General features: G+C 42.0%; 1 protein-coding gene across 1 annotated transcript; it reads left to right on the forward strand.

Annotated features, from left to right (window-relative positions):
• The first annotated feature begins 11,465 nt into the window (after positions 1 to 11,465).
• LOC142369722 (transcriptional regulator Myc-like) lies at positions 11,466 to 14,245 on the forward strand. The gene is made up of 3 exons (XM_075452064.1): positions 11,466 to 11,680; positions 12,023 to 12,708; positions 13,258 to 14,245. Exons 2-3 carry the CDS (start codon positions 12,042 to 12,044, stop codon positions 13,872 to 13,874), a joined length of 1,284 nt encoding a protein of 427 aa, XP_075308179.1. The 5' UTR covers positions 11,466 to 11,680; positions 12,023 to 12,041; the 3' UTR covers positions 13,875 to 14,245.
• The last annotated feature ends 1,157 nt before the right edge of the window (positions 14,246 to 15,402 follow it).

Genomic DNA, 15,402 nt, shown 5'->3' on the forward strand with positions numbered 1-15,402 from the left:
TATATATATATATATATATATATATATATATATATATATATATATATAGACTGCAGTAACACCTTTCTGCCACATGACGGAGCCAAAGAGTCATGTTAGAGCTTTGGTGGAGCAGTTACTGTGGAGAGTAACTGTATATATCAGGGCTATTCAATTACAAATTCAGTTGGGCCAGATTTTAAAACAGAGAGCTTAAGCTGGGCCGGACATTTTCAGCGGCCAGTAAGGAGGAGGTAATGACAAATTTCAAACCGACACAAATATAATGAAATAACGTGATGTTTATTCATCATTTCCCCTCTTTGTATTTTTGTAAAACACAGCCACTTCAAAAAGTGCATAAAAACACATTTCAAAACTTTTAAATGAACTGAGGTAGTCACAATACTCTGACTCCTGTAATAACCCGGGCATTAAAACAAAAAGTGCACATCAATGGTGATGAAATGGTTTTCCCTTTTGAATGAAATAAACATATCTGACATAAGAACATCAAAAAGTGCATTAAAAACTTCTCTAAATAAATAGAACCTGAGGTAACAGTGATGCTATTTTCACTTTAAAATACTAAAAAGAATATTTTGGTCACAAAATGTTGTCTCCCTTTTGAAATGAAATCAAAGTAACATTCTGGTCGTATCTGTCCGTAGCACATCACAAGGTGCAATTAACCGAAGAAAAAAGAACCGTGTGGAGTTGGTGGTAAAATAAAACAGTATCTCTCCGCCCAGGCGGGGTTAAAACGACGGTTTTCATCGTCAATTTTTCGTCTGAGGGTTGAGAGAGACGAACTTTTTCATTTGGAGTTGCGCTGCTAACATGGTTCCATCAGTAACTTTCAGAACAACGCGCTGCATTGTGGGTCGGTTGTGTGTTGCTAGGCTACGTGGAGTGTTGCATTCACTTTCTGATCTTCTGTAGGAATTAATTTAATTTTTTTTAACTTTATTTTTATTAAGCGAAACACAAACATTCATTGACAACATTCACAGATTATGTGTGACAGTACTAGCGACAAAAAAAACAAACAAACCATTGGGGCCCAGAAACCTGGATAATACTAATGAGTGAAAAATAACAAGTAAGTAAGTAAATAAATAAATAAAGGGACAGTTAAGACACTCCAGCATATTGTGGGATTACGAGGTAGCCACCTCAGACCAAAACATCAGACCTTAATTGTAATTGAGCGTAATTGTTAAAGCTTCCATTCCATACACCTCCCTCAGCTTCTGTTTCCACTGTGCCACTGAAGGTGGCTGTGGATTCATCCATTTTATTGTCACTATTTTTCTAGCAGTCATCAAAAGTATATGTAACAAGTGCTTTTGGTCTTTAGTGTACAAGCCTTCAGGATGAAAGGCTTGTACCTTTCATCCTGAAAAAGAAACTGACTTGGGGTGAATAGTACATTGATTCCCAGAACTTTATCTATCTCGCTCTTTACCCCCTTCCAAAAGGGAAGCATCATTGGGCAATCCCAAAATATGTGTGAGTGGTCGCCCACCATTCCACACCCTCTCCAGCAGTATTCTGCTGCTGGGTTATCTACAAATTTAGAGACCACGGCAGGCGTGTTAAAGAACCTAATCTTCATCTTCCAGTCAAACTCCTTCCACATGTTACTATTGATACCTTTATGACATCCAATGCACATTGTTTCCCATTCCCCATCTTCAATTATAATATTTAGGAATTTGGAGCTCCTTTTCGCGAACTGTGTTTTTCATGGTTTTTCTCTGCTTTTTTGGCTGAGCCACAAGTTGGGCCACTTGGATATTGCTTCTGGGCCGCATGAATAGCCCTGGTGTATATATATATATATATATATATATATATATATATATATATATATAAATACATATCAGGGCTATTCAAATGGCGGCCTGCGGGCCACATGAAACGTGTCAACAACACTGGATTCAGGTCTCCTAGGGAAGTTAGGTTAAAAAATAGGGTTTAAATAGTTTGTAAATGATTGCATTTAGTTTTTTTATTCATTGCTTTATAGCTATAGATGTATCTTTAGACTTTATTCTTATTTAATTCAGTGAGACTGTTTAGAATTTAGCCTGTAACTGTTGTTTCCTTTTTTAATGAACCTAAAGCTGCTTCGTTTAGTTTATTCCATTCATCCATTTTCTATACTCGCTCAATCCATCGGTCGGGTCGTGGGTGGAGCCTAATAAATGGTTTCTTTCTGTTTTATTTGGGTAATTTGACTCAACTTTGAGGCATGGCAGCTGATGTGGGCGGCTGTGGTTCAGTGGTTAGAGTGTGTCGTCCAATAACCAGAAGGTTGGTGGTACGATTCCCACTCTCACCACTCAAAGATTGGTGATCTGACAGGGAGGGGTGTCAGTCCACCTCCTTGCCATGGCCGAGGTGGCGAGGCACCGTACCCACATGCTCCCCGGGCGCTGTGATTGGCTGCCCACCGCTCCAGTATATGGCACCTGTCTCTATGAAGCTGTGTTCGAAACCGCATACTTCTCCTACTACTCATACTAACTTTTTGAGTTTGAGTAAGCGAGAAGTTCCCGGAAGCATAATAGTATAATGCAGTATGCAGTATGTAGTATGTAGTATGCAGTATGCAGTATGTAGTATGCAGTATGTAGTATGTAGTATGTAGTATGCAGTATGTAATATGCAGTATGTAGTATGTAGTATGTAGTATGCAGTATGTAATATGCAGTATGTAGTATGTAGTATGTATTATGTAGTATGTAGTATGCAGTATGTAATATGCAGTATGTAGTATGTAGTATGCAGTATGCAGTATGTAGTATGCAGTATGTAGTATGCAGTATGTAATATGCAGTATGTAGTATGTAGTATGCAGTATGTAATATGCAGTATGTAGTATGTAGTATGTATTATGTAGTATGTAGTATGCAGTATGTAGTATGTAGTATGCAGTATGCAGTATGTATTATGTAGTATGCAGTATGCAGTATGTAAACGTAGTATGCAGTATGCAGTATGTAGTATGCAGTATGTAGTATGTAGTATGTAGTATGTAGTATGTAGTATGCAGTATGTAATATGCAGTATGTAGTATGTAGTATGCAGTATGTAATATGCAGTATGTAGTATGTAGTATGCAGTATGCAGTATGAAGTATGTAGTATGCAGTATGTAGTATGCAGTATGCAGTATGCAGTATGTAGTATGCAGTATGCACTAAGTAGTATGCAGTATGTAGTATGCAGTATGCAGTATGCAGTATTCAGTATGTAGTATGCAGTATGTAGTATGCAGTATGCACTAAGTAGTATGCAGTATGTAGTATGCAGTATGCAGTATGCAGTATGTAGTATGTAGTATGTAATATGCAGTATGTAGTATGTAGTATGCAGTATGCAGTATGTAGTATGTAATATGCAGTATGTAGTATGCAGTATGCAGTATGTAGTATGTAGTATGCAGTATGCAGTATGCAGTATGCAGTATGCAGTATGTAGTATGTAGTATGCAGTATGTAGTATGTAGTATGCAGTATGTAGTATGCAGTATGCAGTATGTAGTATGTAGTATGGAAGTATGCAGTATGTAGTATGTAGTATGCAGTATGCAGTATGTAGTATGCAGTATGTAGTATGGTAGTATGTAGTATGTAGTATGCAGTATGCAGTATGTAGTATGCAGTATGTAGTATGTAGTATGCAGTATGTAGTATGCAGTATGTAGTATGGAAGTATGCAGTATGCTGTATGCAGTATGTAGTATGTAGTATGCAGTATGTAGTATGCAGTATGTAGTATGTAGTATGTAGTATGTAGTATGTAGTATGCAGTATGTAGTATGGAAGTATGCAGTATGCAGTATGCAGTATGCAGTATGGCAGTATGTAGTATGTTGTATGCAGTATGTAGTATGCAGTATGTAGTATGTAGTATGTAGTATGTAGTATGTAGTATGCAGTATGTGGTTTCGAGTGTGTGACCTTGTGCATGTTCAACAGGTAATGGATGGGATGGGTTAAACCTGGATGGGTTAAACTCAGAGGAGTCCTGTATCTACATGACAATAAAAGTCTTAATAAAGCAGGAAAGAAACCGGCTTTTCAGGTGTTTTGAAAGGATGAAACTTAAAGCCTATAAATATTTGTATACTATGAAGGTGAAAAAAACATCCAAGATCTGTTATCTGTAGTTTCACTGCACAAAAGGAGAAACAAAATAATACTAAACTGTCACTCAGTTACCATGAACACACTGTGGGTTAGTTGCTCAGGCCGCGTCAATAACTGTCCATAGTTACCATCAATAATTAATGACACAATTAGCTCTTGAGCTGCCTGATTGATCTGCCGGGCTCTCCTTGTTGCCTGCTTGGCTGGCAGCCTCCTCTCACTGACCAAAGCCGAGCAGCTATTGATTTTCTGGCTCGTTCCGAAGCATCATGCTGACTCGTGTCCTGGCGGTATGAGAAGGCGCACGCCCTCCGATTATCAATATGTGTGTGCTGATGTGTTCAGTTTCCCGTGTATCACTGTGTATCGGTCTGTGTCTTCATTAAGCGATTTAAATGCAGCATGTGCATGTTTTTTACTCAAACATGGGTCAGACACCAGCAGCTTTCTCCAGTTTTTATGACTCTTGCTGCTGTGGAAGAAAGTACTCACATCCACACACTGCTGAAATGATGTTGCAGCCCACTGCAACTTATGTGCTTTCATTAGATATTGATTTGGTAATTACAGTGATTTTAAACCAGGGGTCCAAATAAAGATAAATAAATAAATTAAAATTATTGAGCTCATTCAGAGAAAAAGCCACAAATCTCCAAATTCAGACGCTCAATCTGGTAAATATTTGGCCCTTTTTTCACTTTGCTAAAGTTCATTTATCATTTAGTAACATCTTATTTCTAAACTATTCTTCATGCAGACATCCTTATGCCCCTGGGTTTCACCACAGCTATAAATTAAAGCCACACGTCAGCGTAAGCTCCTGTGTGCTGAGCGAACCGAATGTACGGGAGGCGGTGCAACACAGATCGTTTGTGGTCAGGAATTAGGGGAAGTTCGGATGACAGAATCTGAGTCAAAAGGAAGGACAACAGTTGGTGCCTCGAAGTGTGCAAATCCACTTCACCATTAAGAACATCACGTGCACATCCCCACAAACACAGTGGTGGATCGAGTGCTTTGTACAAAACCTACAGCAACACAAGGAAGCCAAAAAACGTCGTTAAATTCAAGAGAAAGGTTCTGATTTTGTCTTTTGCTTTTTCTTTGACTGTGTTGAGTTCCTTTACGTGCGAGTGTGAAGAGTTTTTACTTTGTCTGCTCGGGATTTTGTTGTCATCTTCGCTCTTTCTACTGAACACAGTGAGCCCAGATGTTAGACCATCATTTTGAACCATCATTGTCAGGTTTAGTGTCAGATTCTTGCAGCTGGTGAAACAGTCGAGAGTAGTTCAGGCTGCAAAGACTCAGTTCAATAGATGCATCTGTACAAATGCATGTTGAGTTTTGATTCAAACTAGTTTTCTCATGACTTGGGTGATTTTTATGCTGTACAGACGTCTCAAAATGTAGTTCAGCGCAACTCAAAGAAGGCTGCAGATTAAAGGAGGATTTTGTAAGTCTGGGGGCAGAGTTTGACCTGTTTAAGATTAAATGATTCATTATCAAGTCAAATTAGCATCTCATTTAGACCTCACTGCTGAAATTGAGCATTTCTGTCAATAGCTGCTGTTGAGTTTTTGATGTTTTTCTTTCTACAGAGATCAGCTTTAATAAAAACCTCTCTGAAAGTAAAGAAATGTGATAGTTTTGCTTAGTTTAGCATCGGTTTCTCAGAGCCGCCAAATGAAAATGAAGCTGATTGTAGCTGTACAATACTCAATATTTCTGTTAAAACTAATATTTTGTTAGATGTAACAGGAGTGGTGCATTTCTAAATTATATGTGCATGGTATGAAATCCTCAGATTTTATGAGAGGGAGGGGGGGGGGCCCAATCCAGCCTCTCCTGAGTCTCCATCCATCAGTGGAAACGATGCCAGCCACTCTCAAAGCTTCCCTCTGTGTCCCCGGGCGCCCTGAAACACAGTAACACAGGAAACATCCGGAGCCGATAAGCACCACGACCACAACACTGAATCTGGTTGTTTTGATCAATATCCTCCTCACAGCATCCCGCAGCGAGGAAAGGAGAGGCGTGAGAGAAAGGATGGAGGAAAGGAGAGACGGTGTAATTTCAGTGCGGGGATTTCCTCTCCCACCTCCTGATAACAAGAGAAATGCATCTGGACTGCTTTCCCTCTCCTTCTGATTCTGTTTGAACGAGACTGTGAAGTGAAACACATGCTCGGGTTAAAGAGTGCAAGCTGCAAGGTGGATTCGAGCACGTGCGCCGACACTTTGGCATACAGAACATTCGCTTCAACGGCCAAGAAAACGGTTTAACTGAGGCAACATGGAAACATTTAAAACATTTAAAACATTTAAAACATTTAAAAAGCAGCCTCACAGCTACTCCACGCACCAATACCTTTACACTTGGGTCAGTTATAGCCAGGCACAACCTTTCTGTTATGCAGACGATTTACAGATTTATCTACCATTGAAGCCAAATAGCAACAGTGCACAATGTTCTTTGTTTGATTGTATTGCTGATATTAAAGGGATAGTTTGCCTCTTTTGACATGAAGCTGTATGACATCCCATATCAGCAACATCATTTATGAACATCTTCTTACCCCCTGCTGCGTCCTGTGAGCAGAGTTCCAGCCTCGTTTTGGTGTTGATGAAGGTAGTCCGGCTAGTTGGCTGGGGTTTAAAAAATAAAGCGTTTTGCTTCTCAAAACAATATGCGATCAAAAGAGTAATACATTCGCATCACAAAATCGTTCTCGATGAAAAAGTCAGACCTCACAATCGCTTGGCCCTATTTTCTCTCCCTTCGTATCACTGCCTGCTGTATAGACCGCGCAGACCGAAGTGCAGACCGAGCAGCAAACACCGTAACAGGTGCAGTTATCGCTAGGTGGCTTGACGCGGGGGAGGGGGTGGAGCCTATCCCAGCCGTCATTGGGCGAGAGGCGGGGTTCACCCTGGACAGGTCGCCAGTCCATCACAGGGCCAGTTAACCTAACATGCATGTTTTTGGACAGGAAGCCGGAGAACCCGGAGAGAACCCACGCTTACCGGGAGAGAACATGCAAACAGAAAGGCCCCCGGGTGGGGATCGAACCTGGAACCCTCTGCTGTGAGGCGGCGGTGCCAACCGCCACGCCACCGCGCCCTCACAAACCCATAAAAGTGATTTAAGAGAAGAAATCATGAAACAAATTAAATGTATGTATAAAGAAATAAGCATCGTACGATCAGTGACATGGACGTCTGAGAAAGCTTCATAGAGAAATACATCGAGTTTTAAAATACAGTCAATGTGTCTGTATTTCCAACACGAAGCAGACTCTTTAACTCTTTCATCGCCTTTCAGTAGATACATTTAAGATTGGGCTAAAAAGGGACGTGTTTTAAACTGAATTTCACTTCAAACTGCAAAAAGGGCAAAAACATCCAACTTTTTTTAAATGGAAAACAGTCATTTCTTGGCTTGTAAATAGCAGTGTAGTGAGGGAATATCCAGACTCTTTTCAGTCTGCATAGCACTTCTGAATCTGCTCTGAGATGCACACAGATGCTGCAGGTTAGATGTTTTGTCCCAGGATGGCAAAGGCGTGCTCACTGAAGGGTTGAGCATGAGAAGAGTCGAGGAGGTCATGCTTTACTCAAATCATCTACAGCCTCCTACTTTCCTCCAAACATATTGCAGCAATTTGGCAAATATGGCTTCTGAAACATTTAAGGGATTAGATTAATAGGAAGATTAAGCGAAAGACTTAATTTCATAATCAAAAGGAACCTGATGAGGCTCCAGCTGATAAGAAGAAACTGGCAAAGATAACAGATGTCCAGCTCTACTCTGTAAAGAATTTCCCCGTAAAATACTGGCAGCAGGGATTTTACTGTTATTTATTTTAACAGTATATTACCGTTTTGTGGATTACAGTATATGACCGTAGAATAACGGTAGGTGTTTTAGTTATTTTATGGTGCAACTACTGTTATTTATCAAGCAGTATAATACTGTTTTTTGGATTACAGTACATGACTGTAGGATAGCGCATCTACCGTGATTTATTTAACAGTATAATAATGTATTTTGGATTATAGTATATGGCAGTGTTGTGTAGTATAAAGTAAAAATACTTCACTACTGTACTTAAGTATATTTTGGAATACTTTGTACTTTCCTCGAGTTTAAAATTTTTTGACAACTTTCACTTTTACTTCACTATATTTCCGAACTTAATTGCATACTTTTACTCCAATACATTTTCATTGTTCGGTTTAGTTAGAGAGAGAGCGAGAGAGAAAAAAAACGCAACAGTGTTTTGACCCCATGCATGTTCTGCCTGCCCAAAGACGTGGAAATTCTATCTTACAGAAACTGCCCTTTTTTAGGTTTTAAGGTAGTTTTACAAAAAAGGTCTTCCTCTTCAGATGCCAGATAAGCTGCAGTTTCTTTTTTTCTTTTGTATAATGGCCGGTTGTGTGTGCACCTCCTATAGCTTGTGAAGTACAGTAATCGTAACAGCTTTTTTTCTTGGTGATGTTGGCTGCATTTTCTGTACTGAGTTATTTTATTTATTTTTTAGAAAGGTTTACAAAAGGGGTTTCAAACTGGACTCCCTCTTCAGCTGCCAGATAAGCTTCAGTTTTCTCCTATTTTTTTCTTTAAATTTTGTTTATAATGATGGCAATAACAGTAGCAGCCTCTTTTGTTTCATTTTTTTCTTAATGGTGTAATGTACGCCTCATTTTCAGCACTGACCTTACTTGAAGAAGAAAAACTTAAAGGTTCACAAAGTTTGTATTTTCTGTCTAAACCTGGTCTAAACTTTGCCTGCACATGGTTGTGTGCAGATTTTAAGTGTATTTGACCTTCAAAGTTTACCAAAATATAAAAAATGTTTACTTTTTACTTCTACTTTTCATTACATTACTTAAGTACATCTATTTTTACAGTAATTCTCATACTTAAGTACAAGACGTTTCGGATACTTTAAGACTTTAACTCAAGTAACATTTCAGTCAGTGACTTGGACTTTTACCAAAGTTATATTTTGGAGGGGTACCTATACTTTTACTTCAGTGTGAGATTTCAGTACTTTACACAACACTGGTATATGGCAGTAAGAGAACTACAAATACTGTTTTATGCTGTTAAATTACAGTTATCTACTGGTAAATGTTAAATGACTGATTTAACTGTTAATGTACATGTGAGGGATGAATATTCAACAGTATTTTACAATTATTGTAAAATACAGTAAGATACTGTTGTAAATCCACCATAAATATATACAGCAATTCGTCACAGTGTATAGATACAGATAGATTTTGTGTGAACGCATATTTCAGCTATGTAGCTGTCTCATTATAAAGGGGGTAAGTAAATACCGGCTGCGGCATCTGCACATCTTCTGGGCTAATTTCAATTTCACGATAACTTAGTGCTGAAGTCAAGCAGCAGAAGTTAAGAGACAATTTGTAAATACCACTGGTCCCTTAGGGAGCACATTAAAGATGGGAGAGTACTGTTAAACCACAGGGCATTTATGATTGGGGCACTTTAATCTTTTATTGCCACATCGCTGCTCATCAAGCATCTAAAAGCAGCACTCGCCGATGCAAAGCAATATTCTGAGTTACGGGTTGCAACTGGTGTCAGTGAGGCTGTAAGTGACTGAGGACAAAGGAAAGATAATTATGTTTATTTTACCTTTACAAATATAGATTCATGATACATTACAAAATGTAAGAGAAAAGCTGAACCAACTGAGATGATTGCACTTGATCATATGTCCCAAATCCATAAAATATCCATAAAATCCCAGAACGGTTTAGGCCGAAAAACACATCTGTGATCTGTTCAGAGAATATAAACCCAGCAGAGCTCTTAGATCCAAGGACTCAGGTCAGCTGGTCCAGTCCAGAGTCCAGACTAAACATGGAGAAGCAGCATTTAGCTGTTATGCTGCAAACAAGTGGAACAAACTGCCAGTGGAGATTAAACTTTCACCAAATGGAGACATTTTTAAATCCATGTTAAAAACATTTCTTTTCTCATGTGTCTATGCATGAAATCTGCACGATATCTTTGAACTTATCTGGACTGTTGCTTGTTTTTAAATTCATTTAAATGATTTTATTTGTTTCTCTTTATATTATTTTATGTATTTTTAATGCTTATTCCACTCCCTGCTGCAATGCTTTTATTTTATGTGAAGCACTTTGAACTGTTCTGTACATGAAATATGCTATATGAATAAATTTGATATGATTTGATATGTTTTAGCCAGCTCCATTTAAGGGCAGCTGACTGTGTCAAACCTCTGACAAAGTGACCCACTAACCCACCGCAGCGGATTGTTTTGTCACCGAATCCATCTCCATTTCCTTTTATCTGCTCTTAATAACATAATCCCTCAGTGGACGCATGATTGGGGCAGTTTGGGTTCACCCCTCAGCTGTGACCCTGCACCCACCTGGCTGCCGCCCCTGTCCTGGCGCCCCTGAAACAGCAGAGGGCGCTCAGAGTCCGTTCAACGCGGAGGACTCCCGCATCCATCTGCGGTACCCATCTGATTCCTTTAATTGCTTCCTTCCTGTTGTTAATTAGTGCCAATCTGTTCAACTCAGAAACCAAGTCCATTACTCGGACAGCAGTTTGATTAAGCGTGTGCATTTGAACATATACTCCCAAACAGTTATTTAATGTTGTAGAAATCCCCCGTTTCAGCCGGTGGTTCGGAGCTGTCAGTGGCCGCAGACAGGCCGAGGTAAGCCTCCGCACCTGGGAGCTTTTTGCGTTGAACCAAAAGGCTCATAACTGACATGTTGCGTTTATCACATCTGCATACATTTGTTATTTAGAAGGGCTTAAAAAACAAAAAAAACAACAAAAAAAAAAACAAGCAAGCAACGCTGTGGTTATTATAAAACGGAATTATTAATGCATCTGTGTGGTGTTATTTTTCTGTGTTCTTTAGCAGCAGAAGCCAGCAGACTGAATGAATCTGTGTACTTTTGGCGGGGTGGTAGTAAAATAACATCCAGCCTGTCACTACTACTTCCATTTGTATTTAGTGCACGCCGTCAATACTCTACTATGACCCCTCCCACTACTCCTGTAAAAGGACCCGGCGTAATTAAAAACAAAACCACCGCGAAATATAGCAGCAAGTGGCCGAAAAAAAACGCCATTTGAACAAAGTGTTCCGAGTGTGAGTGTAAATGACCGGAGTGTGAAGGTGGCCGCCGGCCGCAGGAGCAGAAACACCTTCAGGCTGGGCTATATCTCCAGTGCCGCTTCGCGGGAAAATGTGGGCGGAAGGATACAGGAGTGCTGCGGTCGATTTTTAATGCAGCCGGCGGAGCGCTCAGCTGTGAGTTTCACGCCACCGATGACAGACTGCGCGTCGTCCTCAGCGAGTCGCTGCTGCAGCCTCAACTCTGCATGCATGCTTCAGACAGCCTGACCGCCAGCCGTGGAAGGATTTAATGTTCCCGTCGCAGTGGAATAACTTTGCTGCCCTTTTTTTGCGCCTCTTTTTTTGCGTCTCCTCTCGGCCGCAGTTTGAAAATCTCAAAGGTAAGCGCAGGGAGCGCGTTTTTTTCCTGCTTCCCGCGGCAGTTTGGGGTGAAACGTGTTAGTTTAGCGTCAGGAGCGGAGCAGTGGAGGCGGATATCCCCCCCCCACCCCCCTCTTGCACTTCTTTTCCTGTCTGTTCCCGGTTTTGCGCGTGAGCACCTGCTGCAGCAGCACCGGCGCATGCATGCGGTGCGTGAACATCGATGTTTTGGAGCTTGTGACCATGTGATCCTGCTTACACTTAATGTTGCAGGATCGGTGCCAAGCAGCTGTCTGCTCTGAGCCGCCACACCTTCTCCAAGCCACTAATAATAATTTTTTTTGTATTATCTCCTCAACCAGCTCCATCAGAAGGTTCAACATGCCGCTGAATTCGGGTTTGGCGAGTAAGAATTATGACTACGACTACGACTCTCTGCAGCCCTATTTTTACTATGACAACGAGGAGGAGGATTTCTACCCTCAGCAGCTTCAGCCTCCGGCACCGAGCGAAGACATCTGGAAGAAATTTGAACTGCTGCCGACCCCTCCCCTCTCCCCCAGCCGCCGGCCGTCCCTGTCCAGCCTCTTCCCCTCCACGGCGGATCAGCTGGAGATGGTGACGGAGTTCCTGGGGGACGACGTGGTCAACCAGAGCATCATCTGCGACGCCGACTACTCCCAAACCTTCGTCAAGTCCATCGTGATCCAGGACTGCATGTGGAGCGGCTTCTCCGCCGCCGCCAAGCTGAAGAAGGTGGTCTCCGAGCGGCTCGCCTCCCTGCACGCCGCGCGGAAGGAGCCGGCGGCCGGGGACGGCGTGGACCCCGCCGGTGTCGCCGCGGCCGCCGCCGCCGCCGCGTGGAAGCTTAACAGCAGCTACCTGCAAGACCTGAACACGTCCGCGTCGGAGTGCATCGACCCGTCTGTGGTTTTCCCGTATCCGATGGCGGAGACGCCCAAGCAGAGCGCGGAGACGCGGCGCGGCGAGGAGCTGCGGCTGGACACGCCGCCCAACAGCGGCAGCAGCAGCAGCTGCAGTGACTCAGGTGAGCTCAGCGTGGATTCCTCCCGCGGACACACCCCTCTGTACATTTACACTCGTGTTCTTTTTCTTCCTTTTCAAAATCATTATCAAATGTATTTGTGTAAGCACATTTCAAGTGCAAAACAGTTCAAAGTGCTTCACATAAAGTAAAAGCATTGCAGCAGGGAGTGGAAGAAGCATTAAAAATGCATAAAAGAATATAAAGAGAAACAAATAAAATGATTTAAATGAATTTAAAAACAAGCAACAGTCCAGATGAATTGAAAGATATCGTGCAGATTTCATGAGAAAAGAAATGTTTTTGCTGAATGTGCATGACACGGATCACCTTTTTACACTATTATGGACAAAATGAGGTAGAATCTTGCTGGAGTTGATGCATGCTGCCCCCACCCATGTTATGTCAGACTGCTGTGATTAGCTGGGGAGGTGGTGGTGGTGGGGGGCTGAATGTAAGAACTCATGTGGAGGGATTGAAATGTCTTCACACTGACATGCTTTCAAAGTGATAATTACCCCCCTGACTGGTTTTTCTTTTTTCTTGTTGTAGAAGATGACGATGATGACGACGATGATGATGATGATGAAGAGGACCAGGAGGAAGAGGAGGAGATAGACGTGGTGACGGTGGAGAAGAGGCACGCGGTGAAACGGTGTGACCCCAGCCCACAAGAGACCAGGCATCCCAGCCCGCTCGTGCTGAAGAGGTGCCACGTCTCCACCCACCAGCACAATTACGCCGCTCATCCATCCATGAGGCACGAGCAGCCGGCTGTCAAGAGGCTGAAGCTGGAGAGCATCAGCGGAGGGGGAGGGGGGGGAGGCGGCGGCCACAGCAGGGTCCTCAAACAGATCAGCAGCAACCGCAAGTGTTCAAGCCCCCGGACGTCCGACTCTGAGGACTATGACAAGAGAAGGACTCATAACGTTCTGGAGCGCCAAAGGAGGAACGAGCTCAAGCTGAGCTTCTTCGCCCTGCGAGATGAGATCCCAGAGGTGGCCAACAACGAGAAGGCGGCCAAAGTGGTGATCCTGAAGAAAGCCACGGAGTGCATCTACAGCATGCAGTCGGATGAACAGAGACTCGTCTCGCTCAAAGAGCAGCTGAGGAGGAAAAGTGAACTTTTAAAGCAGAGACTCGCACGGCTGCAGGGCTCTCGTGCTTAAAGTTTGAATTCAGACTTTTTTTTTTTTTCTTCTTAATGCAATTTCGAGACTTGATGTACAGTTATTGTTGTTGCATGCAAATGCAAAAATGGATTCAGTTGTTTGGAATCTTGTTTGATTTCAATGTTAAAACTGCCTCAGCTGAAGTTATGGGTGGATTAAATATTTAAAAGTTTATTTTTATTAATAAAACGTTAAAAATTGGGCCGTCCTTGTTTGGGGCTCAAACTAAAATATAAATTTTTATGTTTTTTGTATATAATATTTCCTAAGAAAATGTATTTTCTCAATTGTCTGGATGTTCAGACCCACTGTTTGGTTTTTGCATTATGTTCCTAGATTCTTTTTGAAATATAAAATGTTTTCTTGAATTTGTGTCCTTGTTCTTGCCATGAAAAGACACTTCTCAAACATTTCACCACAACTCTGCTGTGACCTGATACACATAAAGGAGGCAAAGTGTGGGTGCAGCTGCCACTTAGCTGATTAACTATTGAATAAAGTGTTTTTCTTTACTGTGGGAGGGGTGATACTGGGGTGAGGCACCTTCTTCCTCAGACCACTGAGTTAAAGTCGGGACATTTCTCTTGAGCATGCATGTGAGAGTGAGTTTGTAAAGGAGACGAGGTAAGCGGATCCATGCATGAGAGACGGTTTTCCAATAAATCTTCTCAGCAGAGTGGTCAGATTTGACCATTTCTGTGCACCAAAAGGGGGTTTCTGCCCACTGTAGCACCAGTTGTCACACATAAACACACCTTCTCGGCCCTTTTCATAAGCATTGCTTTTAAAAACCTGGAAAGCATAAGACTACTTGTATGATTAAACACCAGTGTGCAGGAAAGTTGGCTCCTCTGTTTCTGATTCTGTGAAGATTTGAGTACAGGTGCGTACAAGCTAAAAGCCTTGATGTGTTCCACATTCATTCAACTCTCCTCTGCAGACTTTTGCACAGTCCAAATGTGTTTTAGCACGAACCTCTTTGAATAGCTTTAGAAAAAATAATGACAAACTAATAAAATATCATCCTCTTAGCGGGTCTCTACACAGTTAAGTCTCACGTGATAACGTTTCAAAATAACCTGTATCGTGGCGTTTTTTTCCGACTCGCTTTCCAGTCTAGCCGTGACGTCAGAAGCCGTATCCAGAACTCTCCCGTGAGCGCGTGGCCCCTGGTCGCGAGCACATGGAAGCGAGGTAGAGATTTGTGTCCGTGAGACGCGCGACTGATGATCACAGAAACGGAATTATCCGCACAAAGAGGCAGCAGCCGGTAAGAGCTCTCTTTTAAAAGCTCCTTTTAAAGCACTTCAGCGCTGGAGATGCGCAGACAGGCCTGAATAAAGTGTTTTTTATGTGTTTACCTGGTTTCTAAACAGGTGAATCTGTTCATGGAAACGTCACGCGGTAAATGTGTTGATGGTGGCGGCTCGTTTTTAGCGTTTCATTCGCTGTGAATGTGATGAAAGCTGCTGGAAACTCAGGAGAAACGCAACGATCGCCTGGCTTCTCTGTTGTCTGTCCAGCT

The sequence above is a fragment of the Odontesthes bonariensis genome, chromosome 20, assembly GCF_027942865.1.
Source record: "Odontesthes bonariensis isolate fOdoBon6 chromosome 20, fOdoBon6.hap1, whole genome shotgun sequence".
Taxonomy (NCBI): domain Eukaryota; kingdom Metazoa; phylum Chordata; class Actinopteri; order Atheriniformes; family Atherinopsidae; genus Odontesthes; species Odontesthes bonariensis.